Genomic DNA, 21,219 nt, shown 5'->3' with positions numbered 1-21,219 from the left:
TCTATTTGTTTAATCTTGAAATCCTGTGTGGTAGCCTTGACATAAATTATGTCAGAGTAAATGTACATGTCTTACAAAAATATTTAGTTCATAACAATCCATTTCTGACAGTTTCTTTTGATTGAGGTGTTTAAAACTCATTTATATTCTTTTTTTTTACACCATTTATTTTTATTATATTTTTATTATTTATAGTCCACTTTCAAAAATTTGATTTCACAGATACTTTATAGTTTTCAATTTCGTCCTTCTGGCGCCATCTATGTGTGAAACCGGATTGGTTTTAATTTAAAAACGAACACGGAAGAACGATTTTTACATGTATCCTTAAAGTTTCAAAAAGCTTTTAAAGAAATACATTTGAAGCTTTAAAGTTTTGAGGATATCCTGAAAGCTCGTAAAAGCAATTCAGAACTTTTTTAAAGTTTATTTATTCTCCTTTTTTCCCTAAAAGCTATGAAAGGACGAAAGCTCTTAAAGCTCGATCCTATAAGCACGTTCAACCTCCATCCCAAAAGTAAAACAAATATAAATATTTAGTTTTTAAATCCACTTCATTGTTTCTCTTTCGATTTGTTTTTTTTTTTGATTTTCGTTTTTGTACAATTATCTAATACGTTCCATTGTTAATATTTCACAAGTTATTGTAGAGTCGTGTATAAAACTTTTTACAAGGATAATCTAATATGGGAGCTCAACGCGGCCAAAGGATAAGTTGCGGATGAGTTGAGTTGAGTTGAGTTGGGTGAGCGATGAAGCACAACATGGCCTATAATGAATTTCATAAATTCGTTCAGGAATCATAATACCTTGTTGTATAGCCTATACCAAATACGTACAAACATATATCAACCTAAAGTTATGCGTCTATATAATAATATAAATATATCATACCTAGTGTGTAAACAAAAAAAATTTGAACTAATGCGCCAAAGCGAGCAGCAAACGATTGGGAATCCGGTCTGGGTGGAAAAATGGGACTATTCATGGGGGCCATTACTACCTAATGCAGACTCCCAGTGAGATCTATGGTCCTACAAATCGTGATGAGCTGAAGTATTCCTCGATTGCAATTCCGTTTGCCTTGTGCATCGTTGTTGCAATTGTGATTTCTGTTCGGTTTCTTTGTATTGTTGGTGGTACGAATTCGATTTCCCTTCTCGTTGCCCAGTTTTCTTATACATCGGATGTATATATGGTACATATATCCTACGGCTCCTGGCGCCCCAGCAATCCGTAGACGATGCGCCGACGGTTCTGGACCTCCGCCCTCATGGACTCCGTGTACGGATCGAAGGACAGCAGCCGCTTCTTCCGCCGGAAGATGCCCTCCTTCCGCATGATGGCGCACCGCATCAGCTGCTCGTTGACCGGGAACTGCAGGAACTCCAGGATCGAGCGTAGCTCCCGTTCCGTGTGGTGGACCAGGTCGTCGTAGAAGACCACCTTGATCCCGCCCGTGAAGTTGCGCGCCCAGCTGAGGTTCATCACCTCCCAGCCCTTGAGCTTGTTGCTCACGAACTGCTGCCAGTCTGTAATGAGATAATAAAAGCAGGTCAATATTTTAATAACTCACAGATCGATTATTTCAGAGGGAAATAGGTACAGCCTCGAAAGCTCATTAAGGTCATATGACACTTGCTTAAGTTTCGACAGACTGACTGGATTTATTTTAAAAGGTCATAGCATTTTTGAAGTTATATTTAGATTTGCTAAAGGTTACCATAACTTCTTTAAGTAAATCCAGTAGTAGGTCGATATTTAAGCAACTTGGAATACCAAGGAAAAATGAGAACATGTAACCCATATTTCTTAAAACAATTGAAAATATTTCATGGTTATTGTCCTTCTAGATATTATTTAAGAAATACAAATAAAAACAAGGAAGAACGCTATAGTCGAGTACCTCGACTATCAGATACCCGTTACTCAGCTATATGGAGATATGCAAGCAGCAAAGCGAGATTAAAATGCGCCACCTACCGGCGGTATACAGATTTAAGCGTTATGGGCGTTAGAGTGGGGGTGGCAAATTTTTTTTTGGATCAATCGATAGGTATCGACTAGACCAATACATTTCAGTTAAAATTTTTTATCTAGCATGAAAATTGTGGGCGTCACAGGTTTTCGCGGTTTGTGGGCGTTAAAGTGGGCGTGGCAAACTTTTTTTTGGGTGATGAGAACAATACATTTCAGTTAAAATTTTTATTCTAGCATCAAAACTGTAGGAGCCACAGTTTTGGGCGGTTTGTGGGCGTTAGAGTGGGCGTGGCACTGTGCCGAAATAAACTTGCGCTGCGTAAGAAGCTCAGGAATCTGCACGCCAATTCTCAATAGCCTAGCTCCCATAGTTTCCGAGATCTCAGCGTTCATCCGGACGGACAGACAGACGGACAGACGGACATGGCTAGATCGACTCGGCTAGTGATCCTGATCAAGAGTATATATACTTTGTGGGGTCGGAAACGCTTCCTTCTGCCTGTTACATACTTTCCGACGAATCTAGTATACCCTTTTACTCTACGAGTAACGGGTATAATAAAATGTATAAATTCAGATAGGCTTTAAATTGGTTTAGTCTAAATATTTTCTAAGCTGATGGGGCTTAAAAATAAACTTGAAATTAAAAATGTCAACATTACTATGATAATAAGAAGGGCCAATGAGAACATATAATTCTCTTATTGGAAGATCCCAGGATCATCTAATATAATATCGTCACCTAAGATAACCTCAGAATCAGAGGCTTAGATCGGCAAAACAAAATGAATTTAGTATTAAGTACTTAAGAGTAGAACTAGCACTGGCCTAATAGTTTCCAACGCTTAATTGTCGTAACTAGACCTAATTAGTTAGTGACCCCATGCCAGTAATGTATGGAACCGGAACGTACATTTCCCCTTGGTGCGCTTGTAGCGATCCGGCGAGGCGAATCCGATGTGACCGCCACTCTGGCGATTGAACTCGGCGATGATGGCCTTCTCCGGATCCCGGACGAGGAGTATTGCTTTCGAGAAGGGGGCCCACGCCTTGCTGCCCCACTCGTGGGTCTTCACCAGTAATACTGAGCTGTTGCAGACGTTCTCCGCCGGAAAGCCGGTCTTCAGCAGGCCATAGTCCTTGTAGATGCTGCCCGTAAGGATGCCGGTGGACTGCTGGAGAAGATAGCGCAGCCAGGTGTTTCCGCTGCCCGGAAAACTGGCCAGGGCTGTCAACGCTGGCAAGGATTGCAGGGCGGCGCTGACATCGCTGGGCAGGGCCGCTAGGGGGTCGAAATGGGTGAAAAGGTTAGGATATCCAACTCTTTACAACTCCTTCCCCCCTTCATACTCACTGTAGAAGTCGGCCTTGTAGTCCGCGTAGATTGGAAGATCTCGATTTATGTACTTTAGGTCGCGACACCAGCGTATCGTCATCTTTCGGCTGGGCATCGGAAACCGAGGACTATGAAAGCTGGGGAACTGGGTAAAATAATTAAATAAATAAGTTAGTGAAAGGGGGTTTTAATTAAACTTGAAAATAACTTGAAGTATTTATAGATATATACAAATATTTGCTATAGCAAACTAAAATAATTTAAGGTATACATATGTATTCGGCGTTAGAATTCATTTATAAACTCTTTTTCTACTAGAATGCAAATATTTTATTATCCTTCTTTAATGGAAAAATTAGTTGGCTGCTTTTAGTAATCTCGTTTGAAAGATATTTAAGAACAATCGTCTTTTAACTGATATTAATTTATAATTTTTGGTAGAATATGTAAGTTTGTAACGTTAGTTATCCTTGTGTTTTGTTCTATAAGGTTGCTAAATATTTCGCATATTTTAAAACATTTCTTAATGAATATATTTTATTGACCTCTTTAAGCTTTTTTAAATGCCATTTGATTTGATTTAAGGTATTTTAAACTTTAAGTACTCAATGTAAGTCTGTTAAAAGTCAGCCAGTTTTGATTGTATGTGATTGCTAAACGATTCACTTTAATGGTCATAGTAAAGCTAACGAATCTGTGGATAGCTATTACGATCAACGATAAAACTTTAATGGCGAAAATGCTAGTACTTTTAAGGACACCTGCACACTATAGATTTTACGATACTATTTTCGTACATTTTCCTTGGAATGCCAAATGTTGCACGCCACATGCCACTTGCCACTTGCCATTTGCCACTTCACTTTAGAGCTGCCTCAGCGTTAAATTGAAAATTCGTGACTCACCTCGGCGAAGCGTTCGATGCGCGGTCTCTTGGGATGCGAGCCTGGTATGTTGTTCATGGATAGGAACAGGACGCCGCCTATGTAGATGATGATGGTTGCCGAGACACCGAAAAAGCGCCAGCCTTGTAGTGCCATATCGCCGTCTTTGCATTACTGAAAGCGAGATTATCGGGTTTATTGGCTTTGGCTGGTGGCATTCTGGACTCGTTTATGTAAAAAATAATTCAAATGAACATGTTCGCATTAATGAAGCCAATTATCTGCTCCTTCTGGCCGATAGACAAAAGCGGAATCAATTTCGGTTTATGTTTTGTTGATTTTGTTATGACAACGAAAAAACAAATGGGCAGGGACTGGAGGAGCAGAGGCCATATTCGAATTCCGCGAGCTCTCACTTGGCTGACTTGACTAACTTGGCCCAAATGGGCACATTTTGGCCCCCGACTTGGTAACCCCGACAACTCGACTATCCGACAGTCCTTGACAACAGCGAAAACGGGGAGCTCTTAAGTTTGGGTTGCAAATGAAAATTAAGAAAAAAAGAAGCCAGTAGAAGGACTGCCTTTCCGCCTGGATACACGATAAAAGCATACTCTTACTTAATGCTTGGGGGCCTCAAATGATTGATAGCTTGTCTTCCATATTAATAAAGGTATCCGGTGACTGATTGCCAATAATTGCATAGCCCAAAACCATTAGAGGTGGAAAAGTGGGCTGTTTTTATTGGCCTAGGTAAGCATAAAAACCAATATTAGCATATTGATAAGAACTAAAATAACATAATAATGGAGTTTAAAATAATAATACATTTTAGAATTGAAAAAAATATATTTATCCTATTTTTATGCTTGAAATCAACTAACTATTAAATATTAAAATAAATATATGGTATAATATCTTATAGGTAGAAACTCATATATTTTAGAATTTTGGCAAGTGTAGAAATGCAGAAACTATAAACTTTTTTTCTTTTTCTGTATAATGGTACACAAGGGATTATTAAATAAATATCTCAGCATCTGCATTACAGTTGAATGCAGAGTCTTATGAAAAGAAAGCCTTTCAGACAACGATAAAAGATAATCTAGACCTGTTCAGATATGAAAAGACTTATCCTGGAGAACACTTCTTAATAAGGCCTTAAATACCCCTCGAAAAAAGGGCATCGCGGGGGGAAAGAGAGAAAGCGGGGAATAAAAGCCTTGTCATGCCTTCAACGGAATTCCTTGAGCTGCATAAAACGCTCACGAAATCCGCAAAAGGACACCCCATCACACACACACACACACACACACGTGCACGGCCCATACGCACACACATGCGGAAGACAAGCAGCTAAATGCGAAAATTTATGCAACAGCTGGGCAGAGGCGGCGAGGGGCGTTCGAAGGGTCCTCGTCCTTGGCCTAAGGGATTCGAATCGGAATTGGGATCCTGAGCCTTGAGACTTACGCCTTGCGCCTTGAACCACCGATACACTTTGGTCCGGCCCCGAAAACCCCTGTGGATCCCGGCGGAAAAGCCACTGGATGATGATATAAGATACGGCTTACTCCACCCCTCCGGAAGAAACGCGGAGCACCACCGAACACCAGAACACCCCGGAACTTCTTGAACCACCCACCCCATCCATGATGACGGGGCTGAATGGTGGTGGCCCAAAAACTAGTTCAACGCCGAAACAAGACGCAAACAAAAACAAAACCCAAGGCGGAAAAAAGGAGAGCGGTATAAAAAATTGGAAAGCTGAAGGTACACTGAGAAAAAATAGCAAGCAATTACGATGAGATTAATTTTAGAACTCTTAAAATACCAAAAAGTGGTATAAATTAGATGATAATGTTAGAAAACAATTTCAAAATACTAATATACATACTCTTTTATTTTTTTCGATAATACAAAACACATATAATTGTTAAGTATTGAAAATAGATTAATTTTAGAACTGTTAAAGTACCAAAAAGTGTTATAAATAAGATGATAATGTTAGAAAACAATTTCAAACCTCTAATATACAAGTGTTTTAAGACTTAATTATTTACTTTTGGAAACTTTTTTTTTTTGATAACACAAAACACATATAATTGTTAAATATTGGAACTAGATTAATTTTAGAACTGCTAAAATACCAAATAGTGGTATAAATTAGATGATAATGTTAGGAAGCAATTTCAAACCTCTAATATACAATAGTTTAAGTCTTTATTATTTACTTTTGGAAACTTTTTTATTTTTTTTTCGATAATACAAAAGACATATAATTCTTAAATATTGAAAATAGAGCCTAACATAGCAAAAAACATTTTTAAAACTTTAAGTAAAAACTTTTTAAAATATTTTTACAACCAAAACCATTGCCTCTTTTCTCTGTGTAGTGTGTCTTATGTAGCTTACATTTTTCTCAGTGCATGCAAGCGACTATATAATGAAATGGCTCGGCAGCCGCAAAAGGGAAATAGAGAAATATCATAAAAAATGGGCACCGCAAGATATGCGGGGCCTTGGGGCGATACGAAAGGGGTTGGCCGAGGCCGAGGGCTGGCAATAATTTGATTGTTTTGCGGCATAAATCAGACAAAAGCCACGCACATTAGCGCAGAACACTAGAACAGCAGAATAGCTGATGGCATCGCAGGTGAAACGCGGACCCAGCCCACAGGTTTACATAATGCTTGGGGGTTACCAAGCACCCCTTCCCCCTTCCCCCCAAAAAAAAGGGGAGCTCACATCCCCCGCTCCACCGACCCCATAAATATGCATTTTGATTGCGAGAGACCAGAGCCAAACAAATGTGCAGAATAATCAGAATCAGAAATAAGCACATCGAGGGGCAGTCGAAGGGGAAGGCTGCAGATCAAATAAACAATAGGTCTGCCGAACGAATGCGAATAGCGCTGATAGTACTTTCCGCATATTTCCCCATCAACGTTCCCATTTATTTCGCACTCTTCAATGTAAACAAATAATTTGGGGGCTTTTCTGTTGAAATGCTGGGGATGCTTACCGATACCGATTCCGGATCCTGGCCCTTCCGATTCCCGCCGTACACACAACCGCCGACACACGCCCAGAATCCCAGCTACATGTCAACCCAAAAAGTTCGCAATTCTCCGAGCTGCTGATAGATGGTGAGGGAGTCGCAGGACTCACAGGACTCGCAGGACTCGCATTCGCGGCAGATACGCTTTTAAAAACACCAAGCACACATGGAAAACGGAACCGAGTAGCAAACAAACACCCTGCCACTGGCACTGGCAGCGTTAAAAAAATCACAGAAAAAAAACAAACAAAATCCGGCAGCAACAACAATGGTCAGCCAACAGGGCCAAACAAACAAAACGGCAGCAGAAAAAAAAAACGAAATGTGAACTATTTATTTGTGCCACTCGCAACGGCCACACGGCCCACACGTCGTATGCGCAATGTTTTGGGGCGCAGTCGTTGTTGCCGCTCGCCACGAAAATGCGGAGCGATTTGTGTGCTGCGTGTCCGAGAATTTCTGAATATCTGAGTTCTCGAGTTTCTGAGTGGAATCCACAGCAGCAGCAGCTGCGGCAACATCAGCATCGCCCATCGGGGGATGAACGGAGAGCTTTTTTGGTGGCGTTGCCACCACCGCAGCCGTAAGCTCCGCCAGCAACCCCTTTACCCATCAGCTGGTCCCCATTTCGGGGCTTTCAACGCGCTGTGCGCAGGCGCCGATCTCCTCAATGGGGCAGCTCCACATAGAGCTTCTCCGAACGCCCCATAGGTGGCCAACGCCCCTTGAACTTCTTGGGAAACTTTTTTGAGTATTAGAACTCCCCTAAAGCACCTAAAGTTAGCCGGCTTCAAAGGGACGCGTGAAATTTTTGTTGTTTAAATTTTTAAAGCATGGCTTACCTAATTTTAAAAACAAAAGAATCTTACAATCATACTTGATTTTGGAGGCAAATTTACAAAATTTTAAGCAAAGTTAATTTAGAATCATGCGAGGGAGGGGGCTTATATAGGGGATAGATCCCCCCACTCGGGTTTAAAAGTATAAGTAATTATATTTTATTCCAATTTTTTTTTATTTCTACTCAACACTTTTTTTTTATTTCCCTCCACAACCAAATTCTGTATTCGCCACTGCTTGGAATAATATTTCCTAAGGAAATTTGGCTAAGCCGTGGAGTAACATGACTTTCTTGTATCTCTGGAAAATTATATTGGAGAGGTCTATGGGTTGGGAAAGTCTCTAACTTGAGACATTCAACTTTCTCCAAAATATTCCATTAAAGGCCGTTTTATCGTCCGCATGTTAAACATTAAGTAAATGTATGTAATGATTTTTGGTACGTAAAGTAATTAAATTGTAGGCTCAAGACAAAATCTTACGTTTTTTGTAAGTCTAAAACAATCCATAACATCATTTATTTTGAAACAAAGAAGGTTAAAAATATGTAATATTAATGAAAAACATTATTTAAAAATTTAAAATTTTTAATTTAAATCTGACTGTTAGAAACAAAGCAATTACTTTTTTAAACAAAAGCTTATATTTCGTGTAAGTTGGCCAAGTACGTTGCCCAGCCGGCAGAGGACGCTTTTATCAAAGTAAATATTGTTAAATTTACGGGAAAATTGTCATTTGGTCAAAGTACAATAAAAAAGGAGGAGAAACAAATTAAGATTTAACTAAAATTTATAATTTATTAAAGATAATTTTTGTTAAACATGTTAAGTTTTGTTTTATTTAAGTTTTAACTGACATTTAAAAGTGTGCCAACCTATATATAAGTTTTTTAAGAATCCATTTCCCGCACCCTTAAAAAATAAATGTTTTAATTTCCGTAACTATAAAAATTACTTTTTCATTTGCATTTAAAAGTCAACAGATTATGCTTTTTGATGGGATATAACACTGTTGTTCAACGAAATAATAAGTAAATGGTACGGACAATATAAAAAGTTCCTCAACCTTCAGATCTCCTTTCTATAAATACTCGTAAAACCCACCCAAATAAAATACATTCCTTTTCATTTTTTCTTTTATTCAAATAAGTTTTGTTTGCTTCGATTTTTCTTTCATATTTCACCTTGCTTGCACGGGGTTTTACTTCACTTGCATCGGTTTGTCTTGGTTTCATTTAGTGTTCGTATTTGGGTTCGTATTATTTTGCAGCAACATCATACCTTGTGGTGAGTAAAAGTTGATATGATGTAGATTTGGCACACTACAAAGTATCTCGCAACCGAAGGCAAGTTTGTTGTCGTATTTTTCTTAGGTATTTCACTTTTATTTGCGCTTCTTTAACATGTGCTAATTTCTTTGTTTGTTTTTTTTTTCTTTGCTTTGGGGTTTAGTTTTCATTTAGTTCAGTTTAAATTATCTTTTGCGTATAATTTCTCTATAAGTACATACTGTTTAGTATTCGGTCAACATTGCGAAATTAGCAATTAGGAGAAAAAAAATATATGTATTTATACATTTATATAGGAATTTACTCTAGACTCGTGGGACTCATTATGCGCTACCTTAAACTAATGTACAAAAATATCGGTAACTTAAGGACGAGCAATTTAAAATTTAAAATCAACAACGACAACAATTCGCGGTATGGTATTCAATGCAATATAGTACAATACAGAGTGGGTCAAAATCGGGCATCGGTTCATCTCATCTCGTTAAAAACAATCGATTAAAACAATGATCCATATACATAATTGACTCACAGAGTTTTTCGTTGGCTGACAACAATTGAACCGAGAGTGAGTGGTACGCAAGAAATCAGTTAGACATACATGGGTTCATATTATATATATTTTGGGGATCGGGAGTGAGGCCTATATAATGGGTGACTGGCTAAGGGGTACATCGATCGATGATTATATGACGGCTACCTCCTGGTCGATAACACTTTTCTGTTACGGCATTATTATCATTAAACTTGCTAGGTTTTCCTTTTGTGTTTACACGTTTTTTCTTTTTATTTTTCATAAAAAAGAGACAAAAAAACATTTTGTGGTCCCTGGCGTATGTAATTCAATTTAAATGGTTTTCCTTGGCTTTCAAACTTGGCCTCTTCAACAAGGGAACCCAATAAACGACTAAATCAAAATCTTATAGAGTTACTTCTGCTCCATTTTTTCTGGCTGTGTTTTGAATTACATAAGTGTTGTGCTTGTCGTTTGTCTTATTACATTTAGTTGGACTGCTTAGCTGGCTGTGACCCATTTAAGTTGTTGCATTTTGTGCAATTTTATGTTCGTAGTTTGAGAATTCCTTGAGAATTCCTGGTTCCTTGAATTTCAGATGTGGACTAGTTGGTGGAGAAATTTACTTTAAAGGGGAAAAGCTATGTTTCATCAATGCTACACAACTATTTGAAAATGTTTTTCGATAAATATTTATTTCTGGGGAAATAATTCTTAGTTTGGAAAGGTATCCTCATAGCAACATATATAAAAAAAAAATTTAATTTTTATGAGAAGTCGTACAAATTGTTTTCCTATTAGGATATAATTAAACAAAATTTTAATTAAATAACAGTTCCACATCGATGAAAAATAGCTTTTCCCTTGAAACAGTGATGCCTTTAAATAACAATCGCTACTTATCGATGTTTCTAAGGAGAACCATCGATAAGGATTGATTTCTAGTTAAACTCATCGCAAATTTGTATGTTTCCCCACCTGAGAAACATTTTCTTGGATAGATCTAACATCTTTGGGCATAACTTCCTCAGCTTTCCTCACTTTGTATGTGTTTGTGTCTCTTGTGTGTGTGTGTCTTAGTGCGCTTAGTACAGTACGATAGTTATCGATAGCCAAGATAGCCAGAGCGATAGTAAGTGGCTTGAGTAGAGTACTCTAGCACCCTTTTGTGGGGCTAGTAAAAACTACGAAACTCTAGAGTTGGGTGTCTAACTTTTCTCTACGGACTCTACCGTCTGATTAGTGAGTGCGTCTAGGGCCTGGCTAGTAACTGTCTTTAGTTAAGCGATTAGTTCAGAGCAACGATAAATCAAATCAAAAATCAACAACAATCAACAATCGTGTTCCTTGCCTACATATGTAGTCTTCAGATACATATTCTTTATTTCGGGGGCGGTGCGATAGACTCGATTCGGTTTCGAAATAGATCTTGAACTGCACTAATCTACTTAAGTGCTAGAGTTGCTCTTCTTATAGCGAGATAGTGTCTCTAGTTAGTGGAGGGTTAGAAGGAAGAGGTCAGAGGGCAAGCGTGAGATCAGGTGAACGAAACCGAATGGATGCAGGGGCGTTGGGGCTTTGGGGCTTGAAGGGTCAAGGGGGCTAGTCTAAGTTTTCGATAGGTTCGACTAACGCTTAGATAGGCTTAACAGCTCGAACCGAGGGTGTTCAACAAGTAAATCGCTAATCTATGCATATAATAGGCTCTATATTTAGATATTCGTATGCAGGTGTATGACTTGTGTATGTGTTTGGTGTGCTGTTTGTTTGTTTGTTTTTGAAATGGGTTGGCCTGTTCTATTTCAAAACATTTGTCCGAATCGATTAGTATTTAAAATGTTTCTTAAATAGTTTTCTATATAAGTTATTAAAGCTTTCGGTTTTCATTACACTAGTTCATATATAGATATATAACTATGTATATTTCTGTGTATATATGTACGTACTTAAAATATATATGTATATATATGTTCCATAGTCTCTAACAATAAGAGGTATATACATCTGTAGAGAGACCCAGGCCCCCGTCGTCCACGAACTAAACGAGCAACTAATCAATATTCCGATTTGGGTTCAGATCGAGATGATTGGGATGCGGATACAGATACAAAAATGCAGATTTGGCTTGCAGTTTCAGATACAGATTCATACAAAAAGAACAAACATGCACATCGTGGCATGGACGTTTTCTAGGACGGTTTAATGTGGGAATTATCTTATCTCGTTCTTGTTTCTGGCACACACACACAACACTCTTTTATGGAGTCACACAAATTTTAAAAAATTTTGATAAAAAATATGCGAAAGGCCATTAAAATCGGCAGATTCAGTTTCCTTGCTAAATTTAATCGGAACAGGGAATATTACTAACATTATAATAAAAACTAACAGTTGAGATAACTAACGGAAACCATAATTAATTCAATAACTTTTCTAAGTAGTTATTCACACACTCATGACTTTAACCGAAGGGTAATACATTTTTTTAGGAAGAATTAAAGTAAATAATTACTTACAATTTCAAAATAAAACAATAACCTTAATTAAGTTACGAATTTTATGTTGATATTCAAAAACTTATGAAGTTTACCGAACGGTAATAAATTCCATAAGGACAAAAATCTCTTAAGCTTCCTAAAATAACCTCTAGTTAAAAATTATACATCTTCGCATGGGCATTCAATATGGATAATGATTAGGACAAAGCGAAAACAATCATAATTGGAACAGGGCTGGGAACACTCTCTGGCTATTTGTGTGTTGTTTCTCTGTTTTTAGTAGTAGTTGTTGTTTCCGTTAATTCTACATTTGTTTTATGTATATATATATCTCATTCGGGTTTTACTTTATTCGTGTATATCTGTATATATATCGATTTTTTGCTGGGGGGTTTCGTTAGGGCTAAACATATATAGAATATAGATCTATATGTCCTCACATATCCTTAGTTTGTATATCATATATCATATCATATACCTAGTTCTTGTACCATGGTAATACTGTCCAAATTCCATTGCTTATTGGTTGTCCGCCGTTTAACTTGCTTCTGGCTGCGATTGGGATGGGAATCGGGATCTGGTTGGGTTTGGATTTCGATTTGGTCGTGATTATAGTTCTCAAAGCTTGTCTTTATCACGGTCGATGCTCATTGCTTTAAAGATTCCACGCCCGATGCCGTAGCGCAGGTTGAACTGATCCAAGCTGGATGCCCGGGGTCGCTGGCTGCCGCTCTGGTGACCCGCGGATGTGGATCCACCGCCCCCGGAGCCAGATGGAACTGTCGAGCCTGATGGGTCCATGGAGCCGCTGCCCGACCTGGCCAGCTGCTCCTCCATGTCCGTTTCACTGAACTCTGTTTCCGTATCGCTGAACTTTCGACGACGCCGCAGGAATGTGCTGCAGTGCTTCAGATCACCAAGATTGTCGGAGAGGGAGTGACCCCGCTTGCGCTCCTGTCGCTCCATTTCGGCGGCCAGCATCCGCACCTCCCAGTCGTTGTGGCTCCCCGATCTGCCGCCTCCACCACTGCCGTCGTCGTCCAGATCCTCTTCTTCTCGAGGATGCCTGGCCGCTGGATTTTCTTCCTCCTCCTCGTCGTCATCCACATCGGCTATATTGATCTTGCTGGAAGAGGAGCTCGAGCTGGAGCTCTCGCCAATGTCCAGGATTACGCTGTCCGACAAGCGGGCCAGATTGCCCGTAACATCCGCCACCATGACGGCACTGCCCGATCCGCTTCCGCTACCCAGGCTGTCCGCTCCACCGCTCCACTCGCGATAGCCACTGCTGCGGCCACTGCGTCCGTTGCCCTGGCCGGAGTAGAAGCTGGGATGGCTTTGGGCGTGGCGGGAGCTCAGGGAGCCGGGTCCTCCGTAGTAGGTACTCGGGCAGTTCAGGGCGTTCGCCGAGGCCGCATGATGACGACTCGGACCCGGCGATATGCTGCGTCTGCCGCCCTGGATGGGCGGCGATGAGGTGAAGACCGTGTCCAGGGAATCACCGCGCTAAGGAAAGGCAAGGAACAGGATTAGTAAAAATTCAAAGTAATAAGAAAATCAAACTAGCTTTTTGAAAAAACGTACAATGGATTCTAAAAGTATGCAAGGTATGTGAATTGAATCAATCGGGCTTTCCACTTTAAAATATTTTAATGAATACGTTTAGACAAATATGGATGTGATTTTAAATCCATTTCCCTGAGTAAAACATCTTTCCAATCTCCTTATACCTCTATCTTAACTGTAAGCGTAAGCATTTTATTTTTGGCTAAGACGGTTATCAACTGTCCCTATCTACTTTGTTGACTAAAATACATGTGAGGTACTATAAGTGTTTTTCATCCTGTTACCCCTACCTACATTTTTTGGTTTTTCCTCTTTCAGGAAAGAAACCAGCCAATTTTTGTATCCTACTGTCCCTATCTACTCTGGTGAGTACATTACCTATAAGGTATAGAGTTCCTATGTCGTTCTTGATAAGTATCTCTTTCTACTACACCTACCTCAGTTGTGTGAAAAACTTATTGTTTGCGATGTAAACTTTACATTATTATTAAATATCTGTTTGCTTTGAAAAAAGTACAAGGCTACAGAACATTTTCAGTTGTATGTTATTATTAACCCTAACTCACCATAAACAGAAGCTCCGCTGAAGATCCCGAACTGCTGTTGTCCTCCTCGGGCGGTTCATCGTCGTCCACCGACAGCTGGGACATCTTCTCGCGCTTCTGTCGCCTGCTAAGTGGCAGGACCAAGGCGGATGAGGATGCGGAAGTGGATGCCACTGGGCCCGTGGACTTGCCCTCTATGGAGCGCAGCTTGAGCTGCAGCTGTGCAATGATTGCGTCGCGGCGTCGCACCTCGCCCGCCATGCTGGAGAACTGCGTCTCGAACTTGGAGTGCATCTCGTTCATGTGCGTCTTGATCACGTGATTGATGCCGCTCAGGATTTGATTGAAGTAGTCCTGAGCCTCCGGGAAGCCTTTAAGTGCAAGATCACACATCGTTGTGAGTACGTGGAACAGTGAATATGAACGGATATACAGAGAAGGGTACTTTGTGTCTGGCGAAGGTGAGTTTTGCATTTTGGGTGAGAGGACATTCAACAGTATTTTCCAGAGTTTTACTACATCAAATCAGGCTGTGGGTGTTAAAGCGTTTTTAGCACTACATACTTATTTTAGTACTCTGTTTCAGTTACATGTCAGTTTTAACTATCAAGTACAGTTGACTTCGAAAAACGAAGCTCTAAATACCAATGCAGATGTATAGATTTTGGGTGACTGGAGTTTAGTTTTAATATTTACAAAAGGACGGACAAAGTAGGGATCAGAATTATTTGAAGTACCATTTGCATTGGCATTAATACATACGTACATCGTCGACAATTATTTACAAACGCCACGCATTCTCATTCCCATTACCATTACCATTACCATACAAGTGTTGTACCGGCTCCGTCAAAAACTCAGCTCAGGTCTCTTTATAGTAATCGTATACATACACACGATTGTATTCTTTGGGGGTTCATTATTTATATATATGTACAAAAGCATAGGCAAGGTGTTGCTGTGTGTTCTGTGCTGGTTTGGTTACATGCTCTTAGAGACTTAGGCATCCATCATGGCGGCTGTTTCATTCCATTTTGTTCCCAAAGCGTGCGTGACTGTACTTCCGCACATCAGCTGAAAAACTTCTCCGATCTACGCACATTCCGTGTTTTTAACAAATATTATTATTTACTTTTGTGGACTTGAGCTTTTTTAATTTTTGGGTAAAACCTTGAGAAGGTGTGGTTTAAAATGCAGGTTCAAAGGTTCAAAGAAACTCTGTGGGAGAATTACCAAAGACTCTTAACGATATATTTTACAGACCCTTTTAAAGAAAAAGTAAAAGTTTTTCATGTGTATGTTTTACGGGAATATGACTTTGAGAAGAAAAGTCTTTAAGATGTTATAAGGACTTATAGCAGTTGAATATTTGGTAGTATAAATGTACAAACTTTTTAATAAGGCAAACAGAAAATACTTTCACAAATTTAATATGACTATCAATATATAATAGTAGAATATTTATAGATCATGGACATATGAGATAAAAAGTAGTTGAAATGCAATGCCAAAATAATATATCAAAAATTGTATATTTCGTTAAAGAGTCCTGTATCAAAGGTAAATTGGGTATTACAAAGTTTATAAGTTTCTAGGGGTATTTTTACAGTTTATGTAAAGCGTTTCAATCATGCGAGTTTGGTTAGGTTGAGATCAAAGCGGTGGCATAAGAAGAAGGTGAGACGAATAGGTCGAAGGAGTGTTAGAGAAAGCATGACAAAGCGAGAGAAAGTTCTTATTGTACGAGTATGGGTGACTCGCATGCGCAAGTGTGTGTGTGTGTTTATAGAAATATGTTCAAATAGAGAGAGAGAGATAGAGTTACATAGTGATGGTGTGTTTTTTGAACAGAATAACATCTGGGTGGTGTCAAGCGTTGCATGGCATTGCTCTTGTTCTGGTTCTGTTTGTGGTTTCTGCTCTCGATCTGGTTACTATATATGAACTCGATCTGAAGCTGATATATTTACCTTCGAGCCGGGGCCCTTGACCCGTTCCACCCATGGTCGCACTGGTCGTGTTCTGCCTGAGCTGCAAATTCAAATTCAAATCAGTGGTGGACTGGGCATGGAGGATCTGATTCGACGACGATGAGCACTCGACGACATACGAGGCGGATGCGGACGCGGATGCCGAGGCTCCAACCGCTGAGGCGCTGCCAACGCCACCAACGAGTCCGCGCCCGTTTCCGTTTCCGTGGCCGCCCAACTCCCCCTCCCTTTGAAGCTGGGCGGGAAACGCGAAGCTCTCCTGCGGCGAATTCGTGGGCGTTACCAACGTCAACGTCGGCGACCAGACATTCGCCGCCTCCGATCCCAGCGGAAGTGAAACTGCACCGGATGCAGGAGCAATTGGAACTGAGACCGGTGCTGGCACCGGAAACGGAAATGCCACCGCCGGTGGAGGACACGCATACGCATTGTTGTTCGGACGCGATATCGAATTGCTCGAATTGGCACTGTTATCGTTAATCGAAGCCGTACTTGCGCCCGTACCGTTACCGCTACCGTTACCCGTACCGCAACCATTACTATTATTATTAACCGAACCGATCGCCGCAGCACCGCCGAAGGGAGATTCCACCTCCTCCTTGGCACTGGCGGGCGGGCTGGAAAGAGTGGAATGGAAGGTTACACTCTTCAAGAGCTTACTGTGCCTAGCCACGTACCCTTCCAAGGTCGGCTCCGCCGGCAGGCCCTGGCCCTTTTGGGTGGTGCCACCACTGGCGTTGACCTTTGAACCCGCCTCCTCCTCCTGACCACCGCCCATCTGTAGCTTCTTGAGTATACTCTTCAGCTTGCGACGCTCCATGGTCTCATTGGATTCAGGACTTAATGGCAGGGGTACATACTGCAACTGGCGTGAGTTGCTATCCGAAGCGGATGCGGAAGCGGAGGCGGATGCCGATGCGGAAGCGGAAGTATTGGTGGATATCGATGTGGAGCTGGTGGTCGACTCGTAAGTGCTGAGGAACTGCGAATAGATGCCGGAAGTGTCGCTGTAGCAGCGATACAGCGACTCCGTGATGGGCACCTTGCTATCCGGCCCGGATTTGGAACAGTCCAGGCTAAAGCTGCGTGTCTGGAGCGCCCTCTCCAGTTCGGCCAACTTCTGGCGTTCGTTGAGAATCTTCAGCCGCTTGACAAAGGGCAGAGCGCAATATTCCGGGGAGAGATCGAAGACGCTCTGGTAGAGCTTCCTGCGTCCATTGCCGCCCAGTTCGGTCAGTTCGCCATCGGGCAGGTGCTGCTCCGGCTTCTGGAGACGCAGGCAATCCCTCTTGGCGGCAGCGCTGGCCAACTGGTTCACTTGGCCAGCCGACGAGCCCGTTGTGCTGGTGGAGCTTGGCCCCTGACCCAGTCCCTGCCCCTGATGGTGGTGATGGTGATGATGCCCATGTCCATGGCCGTGCCTTGGTGATCTCGCACTGCTCCTGGCACTGTGGTGTCGTGGTCGCGGATGCGTCTCCATCTGCTGAGGTATGTTGCTCAGCGAGTAGTTTTTCAGCGGCGAGGCCAGGTCATCCGGTGAGCAGTTGGTCAAACTCGTGTAGCTGGAGGACATCAGGGTGGCCAGTTTCAGCTTAGACCATGGCTTGATGGGCGTGCCATCGGTGTCCGTGTCGGACTGCAGGGGTGTGGCCATCCGGTGAACGGGTTTGACCACCCTCTTAGATATGGTGGCTATGCCAGATCCAGCTGTCAAACCCAGTCCAGCTGTTGCTACCGGATCCTGGGATGTGGCATGCTTGGCCACCAGGGCCAGCGACTTGGGTGGCTCCTTCTTGGCTATGGCTCCGGTACTCGGAGCCGGCGAACTACTGGCTCCTCCACCGCCCTGCAACTGCTGGATCTTCTGCTTGAACGACACCTTCATGATGGGCTTGATCTGAGCCACCGTCAGCGATTGTCCCGGCGCCGAGATGCCGCCACCATTTAAGCCCGGAACCGATCCTCCTCCCTGACTGGCTGCAAAATGCGAATCTATCTTGCTGCTGATATTGGGCGGAGTGTTGACCTGGTTGGATTCATCGGGTTAGGTGCAAGTTTAGGAAAAGAAAGATGGTTGGATTCCGTTAATAGAAGATCAAATATCAATGAATGGTGAGTCCTTTTCTCATACTCCTGTTAAGTCTTACTTATATTTCTGTTAACTGGAGAATGAGAAATCAGTAGTGAAGCTGTTTAATCAGATAACATTAACCTCACATATATTTCATTCCAGAGTTTAACAAAATATATCTGGAATTTTTCTTGTTTGTATGTCTTAAATCAAAAAGTTCTAGACTGTGTGGTTAAAATATAATATAAAGAACTAGGCCAAATTTGGTAAAATAGTTATAGTTAAGTTGACGGGAGGATCATTTTTAACACTCGGGCTAAACTAACTAGATTTTACTAAACGTCAGGTGAGTTCTTAGTATGGTTATTCCCAATTGGGGTGTGAAGAGTTTAAGATCTGCTTGCTAAGGGTTTCTCAAGGTCACACATTTAAGTTAACGGGAGGTTAATTGGTAATGCTCCGGTTAAACTAAGTTTTGTAAAGTAAATGTTATTTCCCAAGTGGGTTATGGGAAGTTAAAGATCTGCATGTGTTCGGGAGATATAGATCTCTGGGTCTCATTTCCTATAACTGGGTATTTCGTATTATTTTGTTTTGTTTTTGCTTTACCATGACGACGCCGGGTTCGGCGGCGTTTGCCTGCGGCTCGTTCTTAATTTTCAACTGCTGCAGTCGCTGGATCAGGGGAAAGCCTTCGCTGAACTCGCGTTCGGGCTCCTCCTGGATCGATTCCTGCGGCGATAACGTACACGTTACATGTGAGTGAGGTGGAGATTTCTGTGGTGGTGTGGACTTAACAGCTCGCTCTTCGCGATCCTAGTGCAAGACACATAAAGACACATACAAAACTACTGTTTAGGAGCTGGGGATAATTACATACAACACGAATTTCTGGATCGGGCGTTAATCATTTCGGAAGCTAAACCAAAGTAAAACGATAAATGCAAAAGAAATCATGATTTAAGTGGGCAATGTCAGCGATAGTGTCCTCTGTATTCTGTTTGGTTTCCTGTTACTCAATTCGTATCTCACAGAATGTATGTACCATTTGTAAATCAAAAGTAAGGAATATATTTTTGTTTTCTAAGCGGAAGCAGGGGACTATTGAAAGCGTCTAGATAAGCTCGAGTTTGTTACAATTACAGAACAGGCAATTTATGGGCCCTTCTATGGTATATCTTTCCCTAAAAATTATTTAACAGATTGTTAGTTAAGATAAAGATTGTATTTTAAAGAGATTTCTTCGAAATACATAGACATACGCGAATTCTTCAGGTTCAAATGTATTGAGTTGCCAATGGATATGTACAAAATTCGGAAACGATTACATATAATAAAGTATATTAAACCATAGTTGTCTTGGGTCACATATTTTCTTCTATAAGAGGGCTAGAAAGAAAATGTATTATAAATTGGAAAACAGATTTTCCTGCCTTCTTTTTCATTGACTTGCTTTCTACAGCCAGCTAAAGCCTTAATTGCGTAACGTGCTCAATTGCAATGATGAAGATCTTTTTGGAACTACCACATTTATTCTGGGTGGATCTGAAGGTGCACTAACAACTTGTACAAACTGCATTACAATATGGAATCGAAACAATGTACACATATGTATGCAAGTGTGGGTGGTTAGATGTTGACTATAAGAAATCAGTATCTCGGATACAACAGGCTTCACACTGTTTTCCATTAGGCTGTTTGTGTTTTTGTGGGCGTGTCGGTTTGTTTTACCATTTGTCAAGCTCTTCATTCAATGCTCTGTTTTGTTTGTCTGCTTGTGGCGAAAAACCATTTAAAGCCTTGTGGGTGAAATGTGGGTGGAATGCGGGTGAAATGTGGGTGTGGCTCTGGCTGGAAACAAAAGTCGAGCAAAAGGTAAAGTGGTTGGAAGTGGGTGAAAGAACCAAAGGAAAAACCAAAAGAGCTGTGTGGTTTCTGGTGACTCGGTGGTTGTGACTGTGACTGTGGCTATGTGGCTTCTGCCGCAGGTGGGTGATGCCGTGATGGGGCGGGCGGCTTCGCATCTGGCCAACTCACCTGCTTCTCTTTGAGCAGCCGGAGGCGCTGCAGCAGCGGCAGCCCCGCCCCAATGGGGCTGGGCGTCTTGTCGTGCAACTCGTCCTTGGCCTCGGCACTGTCCGCATCCTTTTCGTCCGATCTTACGCGCGACATGCGCTTCAGCAGGATCTTGCTGCCGCGGGGCGAGGTGTTGTGCAGGGGTTGCATCTCTAGGGATTCGTCGCTTTTCCGCGAGGTCCTGTTGGAAAGTAAAGCGCATTTCTTTGTCAGAACACCTTAATAGAAACTTAAAGTGAAGCTGTATAAGTCAGGGTCAAGAAGTCACTAGGGGGCTTGAAGTCACTTCAAAAGGTGTTAAAGGTTTGCTGTAAAATGTAGAACATGGTCTTTCGCACTAAATTGTTGCATACTTTTGGACATGGTGTAGTGGAAAAAAAATGGTGCACACTTCTAGACACCTTTGTAAGTGGTTTCCTAGGAGCCTTGGCAAATTTATAGGAGATTTTTGATTTAATTTTATTTAACATTAGCACACACTTAATCTCATTTAAGTATAAATTGTTGCATACTTTTAGACACCTTTGTAAATGCTTTCCTAGGAACCTTGGTAAATTTAAGAGAGATTT

The 21,219-nt window shown here is 41.3% G+C and overlaps 2 protein-coding genes across 6 annotated transcripts in view; both read right to left on the bottom strand.

The window, feature by feature from the left end:
- Window positions 1-535: 535 nt before the first annotated feature.
- On the bottom strand, window positions 536-7,740 carry LOC108005180 (WSCD family member CG9164). Of its 2 annotated transcripts, XR_010654814.2 has the most exons (6): window positions 7,226-7,740; window positions 4,222-4,374; window positions 3,335-3,461; window positions 2,894-3,262; window positions 895-1,532; window positions 536-822 (listed from the first exon to the last, which is right to left on the bottom strand). XR_010654814.2 is itself a non-coding variant. In XM_017068362.4 (5 exons), exons 2-5 carry the CDS (start codon window positions 4,354-4,356, stop codon window positions 1,210-1,212), a joined length of 954 nt encoding a protein of 317 aa, XP_016923851.1. In that variant the 5' UTR covers window positions 4,357-4,374; window positions 7,226-7,740; the 3' UTR covers window positions 536-1,209. The 2 variants fall into 2 exon arrangements, 1 of the variants encoding a protein (XP_016923851.1); XM_017068362.4 differs by having other exon boundaries at window positions 536-1,532.
- Window positions 7,741-9,222: 1,482 nt separating this feature from the next.
- Window positions 9,223-21,219, bottom strand: part of Cngl (Cyclic nucleotide-gated ion channel-like) — a 56,610-nt gene continuing 44,613 nt past the window's right edge. For 2 of the 4 annotated variants that reach the window (XM_017068548.4, XM_070997757.1), the window contains exons 14-19: window positions 20,612-20,831; window positions 19,184-19,390; window positions 17,181-18,529; window positions 16,483-17,120; window positions 14,534-14,883; window positions 9,223-13,907 (exon numbers count right to left, since the gene is read on the bottom strand). In XM_017068548.4, coding sequence (XP_016924037.2) covers window positions 13,020-13,907; window positions 14,534-14,883; window positions 16,483-17,120; window positions 17,181-18,529; window positions 19,184-19,390; window positions 20,612-20,831 — 3,652 coding nt within the window. In that variant the 3' untranslated portion in view covers window positions 9,223-13,019. The remainder of the gene's footprint in view (window positions 13,908-14,533; window positions 14,884-16,482; window positions 17,121-17,180; window positions 18,530-19,183; window positions 19,391-20,611; window positions 20,832-21,219) is intronic. The other 2 variants (XM_070997758.1, XM_070997759.1) reach the window with 1 other exon arrangement.

The sequence above is a fragment of the Drosophila suzukii genome, chromosome X, assembly GCF_043229965.1.
Source record: "Drosophila suzukii chromosome X, CBGP_Dsuzu_IsoJpt1.0, whole genome shotgun sequence".
In the NCBI taxonomy this organism is placed as follows: Eukaryota; Metazoa; Arthropoda; class Insecta; order Diptera; family Drosophilidae; genus Drosophila; species Drosophila suzukii.
This window is presented reverse-complemented; position numbering and strand designations above follow the sequence as displayed.